Below are 24052 nucleotides of genomic sequence, written 5' to 3'. Positions count from 1 at the left end.
TTACAACTGAGAGAGCTGAACTGAACTGTATTACTGATGGGTTTTGAATGTTCTCACTTGGGTCATATAAGGACAGAAAGATCTTGACCTTACGCACACACATGTTTTTCATCTCTCTCTCTTTCTCCTTTCTCTATCAGGAAGGGAAGATCTACGTCCATGGAACGGGTGATTTTGTGCTTCACCAAGGAGGACGACTGTCTGTGTGTGTGTGTGTTTGAGAAAGACTGGTTGATTGAGCTCTAGCGAGCTGTCAGAATCACACCTAGACCATCCCTCATTAGTGAGCCAATACTGACCTTCTGCCTTCAACTGTTGGACTATATCCAGATCCTGCTACACATGCTGAAGAACTCACCCACTCACTCTCTCACTCTCTCACTCTCACACACACACACACAGATTCAGCAACATTCACCCACTCATAAACACACACATAGATGTTTAAATCATGTATCTATCTATCTATCTATCTATCTATCTATCTATCTATCTATCTATCTATCTATCTATCTATCTATCTATCGATCGATCGATCGATCGATCTATCTATCTATCTATCTATCTATCTATCTATCTATCTATCTATCTATCTATCTATCTATCTATCTATCTATCTATCTATCTATCTATCTATCTATCTATCTATCTATCTATCTATCTATCTATCATCTATCTATCTATCTATCTATCTATCTATCTATCTATCTATCTATCTATCTAGGAGTGATGCGCCAATATTACAGTTGTAGCTAGATCCAATAAACAATTTTTTTCATGTTATGGCTGAATAATAAAGGTACATCATTCAAATTGTATATTATGTAAATGAATAGTTTTTTAAAATAATAATAATAATTTTCATAAATGAACAACAACTAATAAACAATAATATAAACAAACAATAAATCAATTATTTTAAATACAAGTGAATTCACATTAAGTAAATGTATAGTGTGCACTATGAAAAATTAGTGTTTTTAAAAATGAACTTTTGAGTGTTAGTTCATGGCAAAACTAAAAACAGACTGAAATGAGCATGCATAATGAAATATCTAATATGTACGTACATATCCAATGTGGGCAATATGTTACTAATATATCGTGCAAAATAAAAATAGAAAAAAAGAATGATTTTAAAAAATGATTATATAGATTGAATTAATGTTTGCTGCATGAAATTAAAATAAAGTGTACTTTTGAATTTATTTATTTATTCATTTATTCATTCATTTATTGTTTAATTTTTCTCATTATTTAAACTCTTGTGTGTGGGGGGGGTGTACTTCAAGAATTTAAAATATTTTCTGCATTTTTAAATTTTAATTAAAACATTTTGCATGTTTTTCTCATGGACATGGACCTTTGACTGCTCCAAACAATGTAGGTGATTTCAGGTTTTACTCAATATAAGTAAATATATCCTCTCAATATACGCAGAACTTAACCCCCACACACACACACACACACACACACCTCCCTCTGCCTCTCACTCGCTCAGTCTGTGTTCAGTTTAAGCACACGGACCCAGCGCATGGAAGGTAGAGGGTAGAAGTGCGTGTTTCCTCTCCTCCCCTTTACCTCCGTTCATCTTCTCTTTCAGATGACTGAACGCTCAGTGAAAACAGCAGGATGAGTGTGTACCTGTGTGTGTGTGCCGTTCTCCATCGGAGAGCCTCATTCAACATGCTGTAACATCAGGCAAACTGGCTCTACAAGAGAGAAAGACACACAGAAAGAGGTAAGACTGACTCTCTGCTTCTCATTAACAAAAAAACATGCGCTTTTCTTTCTGTTTTCAAAAGCGCAGCCAAATGTTTAATTCACATGTGCTGAACTTGGAACAGACCTTTTTGGTTTTATTGAACTCAAAGGCAAGTTGCGGTACGTTGTTGATATTTCTGATTGGGTGAAAGAGGTTGACTGTTTTGAGCTAATGTGTAATATTGTGGGAACGGATATGTTTGGTCACAGGATATCAATACATCCGGGCTTCAAGCTTTAGATAATTAGACAGGTTCAAGAGAAACTGCTAATGATTTGTGTTTCCTGAGTGCCTGAATTTTCCTTTTGCTCGGCACTGGAAAGGAAACATCTAGAGAGATGGTAACTTGGAAACAAACGAGTTTCTTGTTTTTACAAGGGATCATGGGGAAATATAATGAACTTGTCTTAGTCAACAGCAGATGGCCATCCATTCAACCTCTGTGTGTATTTGTAGATAACAGAAGCATCCCAGCAGCACTTCACAACTACTAATTGGGTCCCTCACCTCTGTTATTTCTCAGACTGTGTGCGAGTCTGCGTGTGTTTGACAGCTCTCTTCTCTGTGAGAGGTTGGGATGTCAGTTGGTGTACTCAAGCATACTTTAGTTTATCAGAATGCATCCTCAGCTGAGCAGTGATGAGTGATTTTGGATGGAGCCCTCGAGCTGGTTTTTATAGAGTGCCACAGCATACTGTCAGAAACCCTCACAGCTTAATCTGACGCATCTAGTGTCAACATGACCAGAATACTACTGCTCTAAGCTTCTGGGTTTGAATTATTAATTTTAATAAAAAAAAAAAATATATATATATAAAGAAATATAAAAAAATAAAAAAATAAATATAAATATAAAAAATACATAAAATAAATCATTTGAATGAACTGTTGTGATTTCTTTAAAACCTCATTATATATTAATCATTAATATTAATTATTAATACTTTTCATAATAATAATTGTTATTTATATTTTTTTCCAATTTATTAAGATGTATTTAAATAGTTTTGAATGATTTTAAAATGTTTTAAAGCTAAATATTAAAACTTAATTAAATTAGGGCATAATGAACAGTCAGTAAAAAAACCCAGAGAGATACACCTGACATAAAATGTGAATTATATTACTATCTGTGTATGTATTTATATACATGTATAATTGTAGATACATTAATGCTATATTACATTTCATAATCATACCTATACATTATCCTATGTAGATATATGCATTTCCTAATAAAGATGACAAACCAAAAGAACAATAATATTATAATAATAATACTGTAATAATATTACAGTACTATTGATACTAAAGTACCTCTGAGGACATTCTCACTATAAGGCAGCATTATTATATTAGATTATATTAGATTATATTATGCATATTTTACATTAGCTATTATTTAATATTTTTATTTGCATTAATTTTAGCTTAAGTTTTAATCATTTTATGTGCCTTTGGCTTTATATATATATATATTTATCTTCAGTTTTTATTTCAGCTTTAGTAATTGCAGTACTTCAAACATTTTCCAGTTAGTTGCTTAAGGTAAAAAAATTATTTTCACTTACGTTTTCCATTATTATTATTTAAACTTAATTTAAATTACAAAAAAATATTTTTTAATTCTATTTTTAGTAACAATAACAACCCTGCACTATACCGTCAGTGTTGTTCAGTTACTCGGATCTGCTGTCTGATAAATAGCATTGCCATGGACAACAGCAAATATTAGGAAATATCTGCTAAAAGCTGTGACTGGCCAATCGGAATTAAGTATTTCATAAAGTAATAATATTAAATATCAATTGCTGATCTTTAAAAAACACAGGCAAAGAAACACATCCCTGAAAGGAAACACCTCAGCCCAGGTGAGTCATGGTGGGTTCAGTGTTTGTGCATGGGGGTTAAAGACTTTTGAAATCCCAAAGTTTAAATTCAGAAATGTGGCATTATTATTTATTCTCAGACCTTTAGGAAACACAGTCTAGGAAATGGTCTCTCTGAAATTTTCTGAAAGCCAAATTTAGGCTTCTAATTTTAGTCTCGACACGTCATCTCTCTGAGGTGAGAAATACATTTAGGAGGAGAACAAAGGGTCTAGTATTAATGAGAGCCATATTTCAGCCCCCTTTTGCCCCAGCAGCATTGGTTATCTGCCTTTCACAGAGACAAGAGAGAAAAAGAGATTCTTCTCAATTACAAACAACCTGCTCTGGATGTCTCTGACCAGTTTGCTTTGAATACATGACTTGAAAGGCAAAAATCTTCTAATTTCTCTGAGTCTGTCCAAGTCTTACACCTGATGCTCTGCTTTAAACACCAATCCGCCTGAGGCAGTAATAGCTTAAAGCCAAGAGCAGTCAATCACACTGCAGGTAAGTCTTCCCTCGGGTTCATGATAACACACAGGGCCATCTGAGTCGCTTAAAGACAGTGTGTGTTAATGTGTTTAATGAATGAGCCTTTCTCCATCATACTCTACAGCAGAAAACTCAAGCAATAAAAGAGCTCTTTAGTAACACAGCAACGAAAAACAATAGAGGGCTGAGAACTGAGAAAATGGACAGAGAAAGTGTGGAAATAAATAAATAATAAAAGCTATTTGCTGTTTATCTCTCATTTAAATGGACAATCAGTGCAGTCAACCCTTATGACTGAAAAATGTAGGATCAAAAGCAGATCATAGTAAAAAATCCAATTTATGACCATATTCTCTCTATGCTCACATTTTTAGAATGTTTCCACCAATGAGCCAATTTATAATAAAATCGTTTAAAGTATAGTTTTATTATTAATACAGACAAAATATTTAAATGATACTAAAATAATAATATTTAATAATAATAAAATACATTTTAATTTAATAATAACAACAACAACAATAGTTATTTTATTAGTATAATAATAAAAAACTAATTATTACATTTTAAATAAATAAAGATACAATTATAATTATTAGTGATAATAATAATAACAATAATAATTTATTAATGATGACACATTATATTTTAATAACATTTTAAAATATTCTGTTATTAGATTTTTTAATAAATTATTTAAAAGGCTCATGATAAAATATTTAATGTCAATAATAATAATAATAATAATCACCATCATCATAAAACATTGTATTATTATTATTGTTGTTGTTGTTATGGCCATACTGTCCCCAGACATCCCTGATTTTCAGGCTGTCTTCCCATCAATGTGCCACTTTTTAAAGATATTATTATTGTATAGTTTAATTTTTATTATTATAGAAAAGTTCTATTTTAATAATAATTATATTTTATTTTGAGAAATATACTTTTTAATATAACAACAACAGTCAATTTGTTATCATAATATAAATTATTAAATTATAAATATACAGTGGTGTGAAAAAGTGTTGGCCCCCTTCCTGATTTTTTTTTTTTTTTTTTTGCATGTTTGTCACACTTTAATGTTTCAGATCATCAAACAAATTTAAATATTAATCAAATATAACACAAGTAAACACAACATGCAGTTTTTGAATGAAGTTTTTTTATTATGAAGGGAAAACAAAATCCAAACCCACATGGCCCTGTGTGAAAAAGTGCTTGCCCCCTAAAACCTAATAACTGGTTGGGCCACCCTTAGCAGCAACAACTGCAATCAAGCGTTTGCGATAACTTGCAATCAGTCTGTTTTAGCGCATGAACATGCCACAGCATCTCAATAGGATTCAGGTCAGGACTTTGACTAGGCCACTCCAAAGTCTTCATTTTGTTTTTCTTCAGCCATTCAGAGGTGGATTTGCTGGTGTGTTTTGGATCATTGTCCTGCTGCAGAACCCAAGTTCGCTTCAGCTTGAGGTTACGAACAGATGGCCGGACATTGTCCTTCAGGATTTTTTGGTAGACAGCTGAATTCATGGTTTCGTTTATCACAGCAAGTCTTCCAGGTCCTGAAGCAGCAAAACAGCCCCAGACCATCATACTACCACCACCATATTTTACTGCTGGTATGATGTTCTTTTTTCTGAAATGCTGTGTTACTTTTACGCCAGATGTAATGGGACACACACCTTCCAAAAAGTTCAACTTTTGTCTCGTCAGTCCACAGAGTATTTTCTGGCAAAACTGAGATGAGCCTTTATGTTCTTTTTGCTCAGCAGCGGTTTTCGTCTTGAAACTCTGCCATGCAGGACATTTTTGCCCAGTATCTTTCTTATGGTGGAGTCATGAGCACTGACCTTAACTGAGGCAAGTGAGGCCTGCAGTTCTTTAGATGTTGTTGTGGGGTCTTTTGTGACCTCTTGGATGAGTCGCTCTTGGGGTAATTTTGGTCGGCCAGCCACTCCTGGGAAGGTTCACCACTGTTCCATGTTTTCGCCATTTGTGGATAATGCTTTAGTGCTTTAATGAGTCCCAAAGCTTTAGAAATGGCTTTATAACCTTTTCCAGACTGATAGATCTCAATTACTTTGTTTCTCATTTGTTCCTGAATTTCTTTGGATCTCAACATGATGTGTAGCTTTTGAGCATCTTTTGGTCTACTTCACTTTGTCAGGCAGGTCCTATTTAAGTGATTTCTTGATTGCGAACAGGGTGTGGCAGTAATCAGGCCTGGTTGTGGCTAGAGAAACTGAACTCAGGTGTGATAAACCACAGTTATGTTTTAACAGGGGGGAGGGGGGCAAACACTTTTTCACACAGGGTCATGTGGGTTTGGATTTTGTTTTCCATTCATAAAAAAAACCCTACATTTAAAAACTGCATGTTGTGTTTACTTGTGTTATCTTTGATTAATATTTACATTTGTTTGATGATCTGAAACATTAAAGTGTGACAAACATGCAAAAAAAAAATAAAAATCAGGAAGGGGGCCAACACTTTTTCACACCACTGTACATAATAATAATAATTTTTCATTCTGAATAGCAAAGAGTAAATTCAAAGCAGAACACAACAATGCCAGTACTCTGATGTTTAAGGTGTTTGAAGGTACTTATCCCTGTGCCATTCTTTGTGATTTTAGGTAAGGGGTATTGATGGTAACTATGGGGATGAGCAGAGAACAGACTGTACCATCTGCAGTGCTAATGACGTTAGTTCATGCTATCTAAATGTACCCTTCCCTTTCCTCAGTGTTCAACACACATTCTCAATTCATCCCAGCACATTAATCCCTGGATGCAGTCTAGAGGTTTTTTTAGACTACCAAATGCATAAAAGTACAAATCTGACATTTTGGAAAATCGTTTTTTCCATTACCCTCATAGATTTGCATTTACTAAAATGGACTGCTTTTTGTGAGCTGACAGTTGACTTTATCCTTTCACAGTAAAGTTGCTAGAGTGCTAGTGGACGTTTCTTTGCTATTTCAAATTGCCAAGCAGAAAGCAAAAGACCAATAACTGAGGGACATTTTTTAAATTCTGTATCACTTTGCATTTGGTCCTGCGGTGCTTTTGAATATGAATAGTGCAGTCAGATAGTGAGCGTTGAGCTCTGTAAAGGCTCTTTTTCCGTGCCAGATCCGTCTCATGCACATTTCGGAGGCCTCAGAGAATATCAGTCAGATTTAACGAGCAAAACAATCCAAAATCATGATATATTGACTGACTTTTGAATATAGTATTACTTTCACATTAAGATGTCTATAGAGTCTGTCCAGTCAGATGAGCTCCTTTACCCAACAAGTTTGGCTAGTTAGCATGATCCAGTTAGCAATTGCTGATAGCATTCTGTGAACAAAAAAAGCATCTTTCTCCATAGACGGACATTAAAAAGTAGACATGTATGCTTTGCAAGTAGCCTATTCTTTGTTGTATATTTTTACCTGTCTACTACTCGAGTCCTGGACCAAAAACTGCCACTGAGATGACTGGGAATGGTAACGGTCCGGATACTTCTCTTCAAGTATTACAGACCTCCTCTACCCAGTTCTGTCAAAAAACTGAAAGGAACTTGTCTCAAAGGATGTTGTTGAATCTTCTGACAATCTGGCATTGTTTCCTTCTAAACTGACATTAGTTTACAAAGCATTCTGTAATAAAAAATTAATAAGCAACAGAACATTCACAAACAATTAGTAAGTAGCTACTCTATTATTCAATAGTCAGAGGCAGCAGGTGTGCGGAGGAGCATATGAATATAAATATGAATTGATCTTCAGAGAGAAACAATGACTTCAGCGCAGCTCTAGGATAATTTTGTGATTTCTCGTTTGCTCAAAGACTACAGGAGCGTCTCCCATTCTCTCCTACATTCTCACACATGCACAAGGGTCCGGAGGGGATAGATAAACACAGTGTAGTGTAGCTCTGGGAGAAGAAAGTCCTTCACACTCTTCTGTGCTTTTGTGAAGCGCTATGTGATGTACTGCCAGGAGAGCCACTGCTAGTAGATTTGGACACAAATGTCAGAGCTTTCAGAGCCATATGTAGCACACTTCTGTTTCTGAGGGACTCATCCATCTGAGGAACACAATGTATCTTTCTTTGTTTTCAGTTTTGCTGAAAATACTAAAACCTTTAAGGTTTAAATGGTGGAAATCACAGAAGCCATTCATATTACTACAACTGATACCAAAAGATGATGTTTTTAAAATCTTGTTTTGTAAAGAAGAATTATAAGAAAATATTTTGAAAAATAGGTTTATTATTATTTTTATTTTTAGAATATGTCTATACAATGTTCTTTTGAACGCCACAGATTAAACAGTTAAAACATTCTTCAAAATCTCTTTATTTAAAAAAAAAATAATAATAAAAAATGAATTGATAATTAAATTAATAAATTAATTACCATTATTAAATTAAGCTGACCATTTAATTACATAATTATACAATATATAATAATTATTGTAATATCATATATACCATTAATAAATATATGGTTATTTATTAGTATAATTTACATTTTAATATAATTATTAAATCAAATTAATAATTTGGATTTATTAAATAATATTATAATTATAATACATTAAGTATCATAATATTTGGAATATGTATATGTATATTATATATAATATTTAAGTCAATATGAATATATTAGAAATAAATTATTACATTTATATTATATATAAAACATATGTAATCTTAATTTTACAAAGCAGAATAAAAATAAGACATTTTGAAAAACTAATTTTCACTGTATGTGTCATGAAACAGGGCCATGGACTTCCATTCGCTCGCTACCAGTGGTCACTCTTCCATCAAATCGACTCTCACACCACACAGCCTGTTACATATTACCCTGGACTGCATTTCCCATCATTCATTGCACTAAGTACACACAGCTGTCTCAATCACAAGCTCACACTTGAGAATTATCACACACCCTACTTAAACCATGGACTTCCTCTTCCTCTCTGCCTAGTATTGTTCTGCATATAGCACTCCCCTCGTGTTAGCTGCCTTACCAATCCATTCTGTGTTTCTGTTTAGTTCCAGTATTGTTCTGCATTTATTACTCCCCTAGTTTTAGCTGCGGAACCTGTTTCTTGTTTTCTAGTCTGTGTTTCCTGGATTTACCCTTGCCTCTGTTTGTACCTTATCTAGACTATCGCTCATGTTTCTGGATTACCCCTGTTGTCAAGCCCTCTGCATATTGTTCACCAATCAAAGACCTACGCTAGCCCTCTGGATTATTCTTGTATCTTGTCTGTGCCATACCTGTGTGCTGATGTTTTGATCCTGCTTGTGTTTTTTGCCCACGTCTTTGTTTAATAAAGCTTGCAAATGGATCCGCACGTCTCACGTCTCGTTCGCCCCGTAACAGTAAGAAAAAAACAGTGAAAACATTCTTCAAAATATCTTCTTCTGAAAAAAAAGAATAATTGATGATTAAATTAATAAATTAATTATCATCATTAAATCAAGTCAATAATTGATTTAACCTAATTCAATTATTATACAATTTATAATTAATAAAGTAATATCATATATATGATAAATAAATACATTTTCATTCATTAATATACTAAATGTAAGTATGATTATTAAAATCAAATCAATAATTTGAATTTATTAAATAATATTATAATATTAATAATTATGTATATCATATAATTAAGTATATCATATTTTAAATATGCATATGTATATATGTATAATATTTAAATCAATATTAATATATTATATTAATATTATATATAAATATTATATATAAAACATTTAATATAAATTTTCTTATTTACAAAGCAGAAAAATATCTTAGTCTTCTTTTGTTGTTGTCATCGTTTGTTTTGTTTTGTCTTGTTTTTACGATACAAAACTCCACAGACATTTCCTGTGGACAAAACAGTCTTGAAACAGTCTTCAAAATATCTTTTCCGTGTTACAAAAAAGAAAAAGTCATACAGGTTTGGAACGCCATGAGGGTGAGCAAACAATGACGTCATTTTCATTTTTGGCTAAACTGTCCATTTATTGTTCACATACTTTCTGAATGTCTCTGAGTTTCCACGGTAACACTAAAGCTGTTTGCATGTGCGTAGGACACTGTTTTTCTTTCACCGTATGTTTTTTGTTTACTGCTTTTAGCATATAAAAGTGCAACTTTGGTTTCAAACAGCAGATGTTCGGTATCTCCTCAGACCTCGGTGGAGTATTAAAGCAACAATAAACACAAACAGAGCTGTTTTCTTTATATGATTAAGATATGAAGATATCAGCTTTGACTTAAGGCATAATGACTAAGTAAACAGTCATTACCTCATTTGGAATTCAGAAAAAGCGGGAAATCTGATTGTTGAGACTCAAGGGTGCGCAATATGATTCTGTAACTGCACAGTAATATATGATTCCTGTAAAAACAGGAGGCAATATATAATAACACACAGTGTTGATTATTGATTATCTCCACACTGGATACAAACAAACATACCTTATCTGTTACCAGGAGGATTTGAAATCAAATAGATAATATGTCTGGAAGCTAATATTTTAGGGTGTGTTTATCTGTGCCATAGGCTTATCCGAATATGAATGCGTATTGATACACATTATTCGTTTCTGGTGTGTGTGTGTGTAACTGTGTGTGGTTTGTTTTCTTCATGTTGGCAAGAGGGAGTGTTTCTCACTGCCAACAAGCCATTCAGAGGCCTGCATGGGTGACAGAGGCGGATTGGCATGGTGACGTGTTATGACAGACGGCCAGCTTTGAGCGAGTGTTGCTGTAAACCAAACACAGACATGCTGACTGCTGTATAAACACACAGAGAAAGATAAGAAAGATTGATGATAAATATATATCTGGAGAGACACACACACACACACTAAGCACATATTCCCATAAACCCCATTTGTCCAATGCATGCATTATGCAGTGCAGCTACATTTAACCAATAGTTGGTTGAGCTTAGGGGGCATATTTCCTCTCTTCCTGAATGAAGATCTCTGGCTTAGGTAGGTCACATGCATCTATTCCATGTGGTCCTCCTGTTGGCCCCTTTCAGCATCCTTTGCTAGTCTCTAGGTACCGTATAACATACTACTGCTTCTCATGAAGAACACATGCTGTGCACAGAACGGATGACCTACAACATTTGACAAAATGTGCCAGGATAGAGTGTTCCAGAACACAATATGCTTGATTTGACTTTATATTTAATTACAATACAGGCAGGCAATGACAAATAAACCGTAAATGATAGTGACTTTATTTATTTATGCATGTAAGTATTTATTTATTTTAATTTTAAGTTTTAAGTTAACTGCACTGGCAAATAAAAATTTAATAAATCAAGTTATAAAAAAAAAAATAATAATATTAAATTTGATTATTAAAATAATATTAAATTCATAATTGTCCATTAAAGTAAATATTTGAGCATTATAGTTTATAAATTAATCACAATTATTTTAATAAATATATAATATTGAATAAATATTAATATAAATAGATCACACATACATACACACACACACATACACACACACACACACAAATATTTGAAAATGTGAAATGTTGCCCACATGAAACAATAACATAAACCAGAACTTAATATGATCGATTGATTGATTGATTGATTGATTGATTGATTGATTGATTGATTGATTGGACTGCCAAACATTAGAACATTTTCCATTTGACAATCAAATGGGAAAAAATATTTTATTAAATTAATAATCAATTAAAATTAATTAATTATCACTAACTCATCATTTGATATTTACTTTAAAAATGTAATGTAATAATTAAATAATTATTATCAATTATTAAATTAATATCTAAAATATATAAACCTGTAGTATTTAAATTAACCAATATTAATGTATGATCATCAAAATATATATTTCCTATTATCTATCTTATTTTACAAAGCATTGTTTTGGCTTTTTTGGCACTTTTATTTAAATCAAAACTGCAATAGTTATGGGAAAATACACAAAGCCGGATTTGAGCTCATTCCCACATTGTGCACATGATGTAATAACCACAAGGCCATGGCTCTGACCATATACAATACACAAAAAAGTATGCAGTTATACTGCATGGCATGCAGTAGCTAGTATTTTATTCCAAACACACCCTCTTTGGCACATCTTATATTTTTTCTTATGTGTCTCACGACAGTTGCACGAGGGTCTGGGAGGATACGGAGGATTTGAAAAGGCTTTAGACAGAGAGATTTGATTTGATATAATGTGTTGGGAGCAATATGAGCTTTATTCATATTGCTCTGTTATAAAATGTGCTTTTCATCAGAGAGAGCACATGCAGAGACGAGCACAAACAGAATCATCAATAAGGACTTATCACATTTAATCCTTTGCAACATGCTGTAAGAGCGCATATTGTGTGGCATTTTTCAAACCAAGATTCTCCTCATCAATATTCTCAAATCTCAAGTCTCTCACAGTTCCCTTTTGACAGCAATAATGAAAGGATCGGTGTAACACCAGCTGTAGCTCCATCTTATCAGTTATTGCATGTGTAACTCAAGCCCAACAGATGTCTTTGTTAAAATAATGCACGAGTTGTTCACTCCATTACATTTCATGTTGAAATGGTTAGTAAATGATGACTGAATTTTTAAGTCTTGTTCAGAGAATATAAAGTTTAAACACCTGTATATTGTGTGTGTATGTGTGTGTGTGTTTTCTTCCAAAGCTTTCAGAATAAAATGACCACCAGGCGGTGAGAAATGAGAGTGTGTTGACTTTCCTCATGAGGGCTGAGAGATGACCATGAACGGCCGCTGGTCCTTTAATACCCTAGCCGTCATCTTTATTCTGCTGTCCACTGCAGGTAAGACCAGATCAAACAGGTATTGCATATGAATATTATTTCTATGCAGGTTTGCTTTCTTACATTAGAACACAATCTCAGTCAGGCACGAGCCCTCAGAAGTCATGACTTGGATATGTTGCAGAATGAGTCACAATTTTAAGGATCTGACTTGGTTACTGATGACTGCATTTGGACTGATTACTCAACATGAGACATTTAAGATTCAAAACTGACCTATTTGTTCATTTTTCCTGGCAAAGTGTGCAGTGATTTGTTAGACAAGCATCAAACTCGTGCAGAGGGTAAAGTAATGTCTATTATGTCACTGAAAGCAATTCATAGGCCATCTAGCATGTGCAAAATAAACTGAAATGTCCTAAAAAGTTAGTTTACCAGTTGTGTAACAATTCCAATAAGCATTTGCCATTTTTGGTCAGGTAATGGCACAAATATATACATATATATATATATATATATATATATATATATGCATATGTATATGTATGTATGTGTGTGTGTGTGTGTGTGTATATATGTATATGTATGTATGTATGTATATGTATATATATATATATATATAGTTGTGGTCAGAATTATTGGCACCCTTGGTAAATATGATCAAAGAAGGCTGTGAAAATTAATCAGCATTGTTAATCCTTTTGATCTTTTATTTAAAAAAATTCACAAAAATCTAACCTTTCATTGGATAAGAATTTAAAATGGGAGGAAATATCATTATGAAATAAATGTTTTTCTCTAATACACACTGGCCACAATTAACGGCACCCTTTTATTCAATACTTTTTGTAACCTCCTTTTGCCAGTTTAACAGCTCAAAATTTTCTCCTATAATGCCTGATGAGGTTAGAAAACACCTGACAAGAGATCAGAGACCATTCCTTCATCCAGAATCACTCCAGATCCTTCAGATTCCTAGCTCCATGACGGTGCTTCTTCTCTTCAGTTCACCTCACTCATTTTTTACAGGGTTCAAGTTAGAGGACTGGAATGGCCATAGTAGAAGCTTGGTTTTGTGCCCAGTGACCCATTTTTGTATTGTTTTTTATCCACAAATGACCCATTATAAGATTTCTAACAGAGTCAGTCACTTATTGTTTTTTTATCTGTTGGTATTTGATAGAATCCATGATGCCATGCGTCTAAACAAGATGTCCAGGACCTCCAGCAGAAATATAGGCCCACAACATCAAAAATACAGCAGTATATTTCATTGTACACATGGGGTATTTTTTATCCCTGTGTTCACCAAACCCATCTTGAGTGTTTGCTGCTAAAAAGATAATTTTTTAGTTTCATCTGACCATAGGAGCCAGTCCCATTTGAAGTTCCAGTTGTGTCTGATAACTGAATATGCTGGAGTTTGTTTTTGGATGAGCGAGGAGAATTTTTCTTGAAACCCTCCCAAACAACATGTGGTGATGTAGGTGCTGTTTGACCTTTTTTTTTTTTTTTTTTCTGTTTGACCTTTTTTAAAAAAGATTTTCTGACCCCGAGACTCAACTATTTTCTGCAATTCTCCAGCTGTGATCCTTGGAGAGTCTTTAGCCACTCAAACTCTCCTTCTCACTGTGCCGTATCGTCTCATTAGGACGATATAGACACACGTCCTCTTCCAGGCAGTTTCATAACATTTTCTGTTGACTGGAAATTTTAATTATTGCCCTGATGGTGGAAATGGGAATTTTTACTGCTCTAGCTCTTTTCTTAAAGCCACTTCACTAATTTGCGAAGCTCAGTTATCTTTTGCTGCGCATCAGAAATATATTCTTTGTTTTTTCTCATTGTGATGGATGATTAATGGAATTTGGGCTTTGTTTTCCCTCCTATTTATATTTCTGTGAAACAGGAAGCCATGGCTGGATAATTTCATCACCCTGGAGTGCTCAAAATTGTGAATATGAATATGAATTACTAGGGGTACCAATAAATGTGTCCAACGTGTATTTGAGAAAAACATTTATTTCATAACGAGATTTTCTCCCATTTTCAATTGTTTTAGTTCAATGAAAGGTTAGATTTTTGTGGGGTTTTTTTAATAAAAGATCAAAAGGATTAATAATTCAGGTTTATTTTCAGAGGTTTCTTTGATCATATTTACCAAGGGTGCCAATAATTCTGACCACGACTGATATATATATATATATATATATATATATATATATATATATATAGATATAGATAGATAGATATGTGCGTGTGTGTGTGTGCGCGTGTGTGTGTGTGCACGCGTGTGTGCGTGTGTGTGTGCGCGTGTGTGTGTGTGTGTGTGTGTGACCCTGGACCACAAAACCAGTCGCTGGGGTATATTTATAACAATAGCCAAAATTACATTGCATGGGTCAAAATTATTGATTTTTCTTTTAAGCCAAAAATCATTAGGACATTAAAGATCATGTTCCATGAAGATATTTTGTAAATTTCCTACTGTAAAAATATAAAAACTTAAATTTTGATTAGTAATATTCATTGCTAAGAACTTCATTTGGACAATTTTAAAATTGCAATCTTAATTTTAATTTTCTCAGTATTTAGATTTTTTTGCACCCTGAAATTCCAGATTTTCAAATTCCTGTATCTCTGCCAAATATTGTCCAATCCTAACAAACCATACATCAATGGAAAGCTTATATATTCAGCGTTGTACAAAAATATTTGTATAATTTGTATATATTGATGTATAAATCTCAATTTCGAAAATTTGACACTTAACACTGGTTTTGTAGTCCAGGGTCATATGTGTGTGTATATATATATATATATATATATATATATAGTATTATTAGTATTAAATATATATTATTATACATTTTTACAGATTATTTTTATTTTATTCCAAAAAAAAAAAAAATCCATAACCATCCTGGAACAAAACCTGCAAACAAATCTTAGGACTTAGTACTAGTCACAAAATTATGCATTCCATATATATATTATTTGTATATTTATATTTTTGATTAAATAACACTGTCTTTATTATGAAGATATGATCACATACTTGAAGCTGTGGAGTTCATACATGGTTTATTCTGGCAAATTTGACGTACAAATGATCTCATCTGTACGGAAAGTCTTTTCTGACTTTTTAATAAACCTCTGGTTCAACAACTTGCATGCAATTTACATTCAACTGAATTCAATCAGAATCTAATCTACATTTTTCACTCTTCAACTTAACTCCCAGCAAAACTCACTAAATGGAAACCTTAATGCAAAGCATAAGCCACTACTACTGTTCATCTACTCAATAGAATCTCACCAAACATTTCATCAAATGGCCCTCGGATGAATTCAATACCTACATCCACATTTCCTGTAAGACAAACAGCCAGTACAAAAGCCTCAAACCTGATTCTGCCATTATATTAAAGGCCGGGGCGATGACAGATGTGTGTTTGGATCCAGCTTCGAAGACTATGCTGTTGTAACAGGATGTAAGAGAGGGAGAGGAACTGAATGAGGGAAATATTAAAGAAATATTTGGGGAATATTTATACAAATACCTTTTCATTTTGTAGTCCCGTTCACTCGCTCTGTAATGTTTCAAGACAAGCTTAGCCAGACGTACCTCACTCAGGGGGAATTTACTAAGAATGAATTGTGCCTGTTGATAGTCGTTTATTTGCAAATGCTGTTTGTGTTGTTTTAGCACCTGATTCACTAAAGGAATTATGCAAATCAGGTAACGGCCCAAACACGGACAAAAAAATTGTCTGAATGCAATTTGCACAGAGCAATTCCCAATCTTGTAAGCGAGGTTTGAGCGCTAGGTTATGGATAATTCAGGAGACTGCCGCAATCTGGAATATTTGACTGTACAGCATTGCTCCACTATGATATATAAATATACTCCAATTCAAAAGTTTGGGATCCTTTTTTTTTTATTATTAATTTTTTTTTTCAGCAAAAATGCATTAAATTAATAAAAGTGACAGATATTTATAATATTACTTTTTTTCTTTTTAAGTTCATATACATTTCTTTTCAAAGAATCCAGAAAAAAATAATAATAATATGGTTTCTACAAAAATATTCAGCAGCACAACTGTTTTCAACATTGATAATAATAAGAAATCTTGAGCACTAAAGCAGCATATATATGATTTCGAAAGGATCGTGTGATATTAAAAATTCAAAAAGAGCAAAAAAAATCAGAATTGGCATAACAGGAATAATTGATATTTTAAAATATATTAAAACAGAAAATAATTATTTTAAATTGTAATATTATTTCACAATATGACTGTTTTTACTGTGATTTATGACCTTAGTGAGCATGTGAGACATGAAAAGAATTTCAAAGTCTTACCAGCCCTAAACTTTTGAATAGTAGTATGTATATATATATATATTTGCATAAAAGTTGATATTTACATATAAATATAATTTTGTGGCTGTTTTTGACTGCCAAAAAGCAAAGATACTTACTTTATAAACAATTAAATTAAACCAAGAATAATTCTTCAAAGATTGTAAATGCATTGAAAATATTTTTGTTGCGATTAATTAAATGACCATTAAATGCTAATTTATTAAATATGATACATAGAGACATTTTATTATTATTATTATCTTTTTTTACATATTTTGTCTAAAGGTTCAAAGTTTCAATAAACTTCAAGTTAAAAAAAATAAAACAGAAAATGCTAATTACTCAAAATGTCACATTTCAATGCATTTAGCGTCTGCTTAAACTGGATTGAGAGCGTTTTTGTGCTGAATTAGTGCACACTGAAGTGGCACGACTGTTTAGTGAATTCACCCCAGGATACTTCAACAGACAAGCGGAGCCAGAAGTATCACACACAGACTTTTGAGACTGTTTATGTAACTCCTGAGCCATATCTCACCCGACACAGAAGAGATAAATATCTCAAATGAAGCGAAACCTGTCCCCAAAGTGAGCATGGCAAGAAGCAGAGAACAGAGTTCTTTTTTCCACAAACCTAATTGCTGAACAACATGGAGAAATGGCGCACAGTGTCATTCATAAACCATTTCGCTGCCATTCTTCAGTGAGTGCAGACATGTTAATTCTAACATAGACACAATTTCCCAAAAGTAACTTGAGGACAAAACCCTTATTCAAACATCTGTGAATATTTAATATTTCTTTCATGAAATGTTCTTTGCAGTCATGTAACTAGTTATAATGAGCGAGAGCTACAATCCACCATCTTATAAAACACAACCAGGTCTGCTCTCTCTGCCAGAAAACGCATGCTGACTCCCTTCATCTGCCAAAACTCCCACAAGAGGGTGAACTTTCACCTTTACGATTCCACACAGCTCGTGTTTGACTTCACGAGGCATTCTACCCCATCCAAAATATGCGGTTCCCCGAGGTTAATAGTCATAATCCTATCCATTTATGGTAACGCGAGTATCCATAAAACATTTAGTAGACTCTCTTGACTGAGCTCACTTCAATAGGCATGAAAGAGTTCGCTATTCATCTTTGGTTTTCTCTGAGCAAATGTCTTGTGTGCCTTTTGTATGCAAAGAGAGACGTCACGGTGCACTTTTGAGCATTCAGACATATCTCTCTCAGCTGAACTATCTGAAAGAGCAGAAGCCTGAAGAAGAGCACTTGCCAAGCTCAGTGTTAAGTAGGACTGGGAACCGGTTCTATGGTTTAAAAAAACTAAATGATTTATGACTTTCGGTTCTGTTTATGGTTCCTGAATGTGCACTCTTCCACCAACACGGATAAAACACTGTGCTTCTGCACTTGTATAGAACCCTGGAATTCACAAAACATACAGCAGACACAACAGTCTGGTTGTTTTCAGTGAATCAAAAACTTATGTCTGAATGGCTACTGAATTAATTTGTCGCACTTACTGAGCCTACTGGTAAACTCATTAAATCAGTGTCGCTTTTGACTAGTTCTGTATATGAACTGTGTATTTACTGATAACACATTTGAGTTTTATTGCATAAATATGTTATTTATACTCTAAAAGTGACTTAATTATTTAATGAACAAATGAACAATGTTTTTATTAATTCAGGATTAATTAACAGATTGCATTAACACACATTTGTGCTGAATTAAAAAGACTAAAAATGCTAGAAAAACGAATCACGGTGCTGCTCTTTGCATGCTAAATTTACATTAGATTTATTTTGCTATATCTATTTTGTTGAAGACTAAACTATTCTCATCATTTGTCATCAGACTGCTGAAGGCAGCAAAGATTACATCACTTATTTCCAAATATTTCTTTTACTAATGAGACTAACACCAAACCAACATTAAGCTATGGAAGCCTGTTTCCACCTTAGAGTACAATATAAAAATGGTAATCGTGAGAAAAAGTTAAAAAATAATAAATAAAGCCACATTGTGAGACATAAAATCACAATTAAAATACATTAAAAACAGTAATATTGTGAAATATTGTTACAACTTAAATGAGCTGTTTTACATTTTAATAGATTTTAAAATGTAATTTATTCCTTTGATGACAAAGCTGAATTTTCAGCATCATTACTCCAGTCTTCAGTGTCACGTTCCTTCAGAAATCATTCTAATATTGATTCGGTGCTCAAGAAATATTCATTTTTTGTTGAAAACAGCTGTGCTGCTTAATATTTTTGGTGAAAACAGTGATAATTTTATTAATAGAATGTTTGAAAAATCAGCATTTATTTAAAATGGAAATCTTTTCTAACAATAGAAATGCCATTACTCACTTCTTATCAATTTAATGCATCCTTGCTGAATAAAATCATTCACCAACCCCAAATGTTTGAACAGTAGTGTACACACCATTTTATGGGTTGATGTTATGGTTTCAGACCTGTTAGAAAGGTGTTTGTTCGCCTGGACACATTGCACATGCATTCACATTTCATTCTCACTATATTTCTGGTGAAATGAGCATGAACCAAGGTGTTGCCTGTCAGCGCAGAAAACCATAGTGAGTGCTGATTATGTGGCGTACCAAAATAAAAACACTTAAATACTCCCGCTGCCACAGTGGAAAAGAGAACGAAAAAAATCTCCAACAGGTGGTTTTCATTTCACACCCCAGGTTTTTCTTTTGTTCTTTTTCCCCCTTTCCAAATATGAGAGACCTGCCTTATTGCCTGACTTTTTGCATATTTGTTTGATGGATACATAACCTGAGCACTGCCAAATAACTTCCCCTGTAATACTGGGCTCTTTATAGGGTCAAAGGTGGCACTGGAGGGCTCTCTGGCCCACGCTGCTGTCAGCACTGATTTATTCCGATCATTAGCAGGCTCTCTGTATGCCTGCGCACTCACGTAATTGGACGTTTTGGTGCTTAGCAAGGGGTCAAATGCGGCAAACATTAAATTGTTTCCTGAGTCATAATATTTTTTGCCTCTCTTATTCAACTTCGATTCACGGCGATTAACGTTAAAAGTTCTTGTTTCTATTCCAGTTCTTGCGAGTCTTTTCCAAGCGTGAACCCCTTCTCTGCTCATTCATTGTTGTGATATGAATCAGAATAATTGCCTTGAAATAAAAAATAGTCCACCCAAAATGAAAAATTGCTGAAATTTTATTCACTCACAGGTCATCCAAGATGTAGATGAGTGTGTCTTCACCAGAACATATTTGGAAAAATGTAGCATTACATCACTTGCCCACCAATGGATCCTCTGCAGTGAATGGGTGCCGTCAGAATGAGAGTCCAAACAGCTGATAAAAACATCACAATAATCCACAAGTAATCCACACAATCGATTCAAATCTTGTGAAGTAAAAAGCTGCATGTTTGTAACAAACTATTTAATTGTATTAACATATATGTCCTCTATCCATAATGCTCCTATCTCCAGTGGAAAAAGTGGTCTCGTCTGAATCAGGAGAGAAATATTCACAGATCAGGCACTGTTTACAAGTGGAAACAGTCTAAAATTGTTCTAAACAAATCTGTTGGTGGATTTTGATGTGAGAGGACAACAGGGGATGGACTTTTTCACTGGAGGAAATGTTCTCAGATTTTGTCCAGAAGTGACAGTTTAAAGTTAAAAGGTCTTAATGATGGACTTGTTTCTTACAAACACAGAGATTTTCACATCACAAGACATTATTTAATGGACTGGAGCTCTGTGGATTACTTGTTGATTATTGTGATGCTTTTATCAGCTGTTTGGACTCTCATTTCGACGGCATCCATTCACTGCAGAGGATCCACTGTGAAGTTAGTTATCGAATGCTACATTTCTATAAATCTGTTCTGATGAAGAAACAAACTCATCTACATCTTGGACAGCCTAATGGTGAGTAAATATTCAGCAAATGTTCCTTTTTGGTGAACTATTTCTTCAGTGCGGTTTCTCAAGGAAAATCTTGCACATGCTTTAAACAAAAAATACTGTAATTTAACAGTTAAACTTAATATATAACACCTAAATAGTTCTGACAACTATATAGCTGCTGGTTTTTTTGTTGTTGTTGTTTTTACCATACATTTCACTATTTTATTTTATTTTTTACAGGTGCATAAAATCTCAGCAATTTCTTCCACAACAGTATGACTCTCAGGTGTACAGTTCAGAGCAAGAACGCCTCCGGCACAAATATTAATACACTGTACAAACGGACAGCGAGGTCCATCAAATTCACAGAGATCCAACTCTAGTGTTCCTGTCCATTCCACTTACCAATAGTGCATTCTCATACAGCTCTCATCTATATGCAAATGATGGCACAGTGCTTTCTTCTTTTCCGTAAAGATCAATATGAAGCTTTAGAGATGAGCAGGTGCACTTTGAAAGTGAGTCTATGGGCATTGTTGATGAGCGCAGAATTTTTCATGAAAAAAAAGAGGAATGGCCAAGATACTTGGCCGTGCCATTAGAATGTTTTCAGAGACTCTGTGAACTTCATTATCTGAGCAATTACTGGTGCCAAGATTGTTTGACAGTTAGTTAGTTCATGAGTTGAGAAGCTGTCCGCTTTGGCTCGAGACGAACATGTTTGTTATGTCACTTATGATATTAAAAACGTTTACAGTGGTTACGGTTCTGCAGTTGAAGTGTCACATGACAGACTTCAGAAAGTCATAAAGGACGTATTTAATGAATCTGGCTGCATTTAGCAGCCAGAGCTCTAATTACTGAAGACATGAAAGATCTGCTCCGTAAATCTCTCCCTCTGTTCCACCCCAATAATCTCTATCTTGCACATATCAGAAGTCATTCATCCAACCTTGAATCAGATCACGAGCTGTTTGAAATCACTCAGCTCTATCGACCCATGAAAGACTTGCTTTATTCCCTCATACTGCACTGTTTTATCTCTCTGCAGCTCTCTCTGCGCACTTCAAGGTGTGTGAGCCTTACTCTGACCACAAGGGACGCTATCACTTTGGTTTCCACTGCCCTCGACTCTCGGACAACAAGACCTACATATTCTGCTGTCACCATAACAACACGGCCTTCAAGTACTGCTGCAACGAAACTGAATTTCAGAGCGTGATGCAGCTCAACCTCACCACCAACTCAGACGGCTTTGCCCACAAGTGAGTAACTGTTTTGCTAGCATGCTAGCATAGTTATGCTTTGCTTTGTTGGGCTCTGAATCAACACCCACCATAAGGGTCAACAATTTTTTTCAAATGGTACACCATGTAAATTTTGGTGTAAAGAGTTGTCAACAAAATTATTGAATTGAATTAAATAATTTTGGTTTCGGTAATATGGACGGCTGACCAAAACACTAAAATACAAAAAATTAAATTAAATAAATAAAATACATTAGTACACAAATAAAAATAAATACATTTCAACTATATATTTGACAAAAATATGAGAAAAAATATTCAAAAATAATAAATGTCAGGAGTCTTCACATTTTTTAAATGCTGATAATTGTTTACTTGCATAAAATGTTTTATTATTTATTTATTTGTCAATTTAGATGCCATTTGAGTAACACTGACTAAAATGAATGAACATGACATGATAAAACACTGACAATTTTTCAAATAAATATAAAATAAAATACTTATTCTGTATCAAGTATAACATTGTAAAATATGAATATCATACAGAAGAGATATTAAAATAAGTACATAATAAGTACATAATTCACAAAAAATATGCAGATTCAACTTTAATTGACTAAGTTAATGGTTTGACTAAGTTAACTGACTAAGACTATGGTTTCAGTAGAATAAAAAAATTGTAAGATTCAAAATTGTAATCTCTAGATTTCTAAAAAAAAAGGTAAATATTGCATTCAAAATATTTAATATATGAAAGTTGTTGTTAAAATATTAAATACATATTAAGTTTGTCCTACAGTATGTATTCATTTTGTAAATATTTTAATCAACCTCTTTGAAAATCCTTGAATTAAATTATACACTAATGATTTTTAATAGATTAATAAACATATGATTAATGAGAGATTAATAAACATATTTTAATTTACTTATATTGAAAAAAACAAATGATTGTATTGTCATGGCCAAATATTCAAATAAATCAATCATTTTGAAAATTGAGTATAACTAACTAAATTTAAAAATGAATAGACTTGATAAAATACTGACAGTTTAAAGGATATTTTTGTCAAAAGACAAAAACTGTGCTAAAAAAATAGATGCAGTTGCAGATAATTAGCTGTTTTAAGCATATTCCTCACACTTGCAGTGAAAATACCAACTACTGCTTGCAATAGTCTTCATCTCCATTTCAAACTCTTCACAGCTTTAAACATGACAAGCAACCTCTGATGTTGCTATGGTGTGAAATAATTAGATATTTTCTGAACATCTCTGCTACTTTTTATTTTATTCATTGGGTGATAAGAGATCAAAGATAGACAGTGTAATCTGCCCTCTGCCCTCAGCGTACACTTCTAAAAATGGGTCTTGATTAATTCTTCCTACATATTCATTCTTAGCTGGTCCATCCATCCAAACCCTACCACAGCCAGCCTGAAAGGCTGTAAACCAGTATATTAGGTTAAAATGCACCCGACCAAAACTTCTGCTGATAGGGTCCTGACCCGTACGCTGTGTTGTGAAAGTCCTCCCTGTGCTGTAATGACCACAGAAGGTTAGCAGTCCCG

General features: G+C 33.6%; 1 protein-coding gene across 2 annotated transcripts in view; it reads left to right on the top strand.

Moving 5' to 3' along the window:
- Window positions 1-1499: 1499 nt before the first annotated feature.
- Window positions 1500-24052, top strand: part of LOC306858219 (protein shisa-like-1a) — a 33735-nt gene continuing 11182 nt past the window's right edge. The window contains exons 1-3 of one of the 2 annotated variants that reach the window (XM_079398647.1): window positions 1500-1741; window positions 12856-12993; window positions 22283-22496. In XM_079398647.1, the coding sequence (XP_079254773.1) occupies window positions 12927-12993; window positions 22283-22496 (281 nt within the window). In that variant the 5' untranslated portion in view covers window positions 1500-1741; window positions 12856-12926. The remainder of the gene's footprint in view (window positions 1742-12855; window positions 12994-22282; window positions 22497-24052) is intronic. The other variant, XM_079398646.1, reaches the window with a different exon arrangement.

This window comes from Barbus barbus (assembly GCF_936440315.1).
Source record: "Barbus barbus genome assembly, chromosome: 39".
Taxonomy (NCBI): Eukaryota; Metazoa; Chordata; class Actinopteri; order Cypriniformes; family Cyprinidae; genus Barbus; species Barbus barbus.
This window is presented reverse-complemented; position numbering and strand designations above follow the sequence as displayed.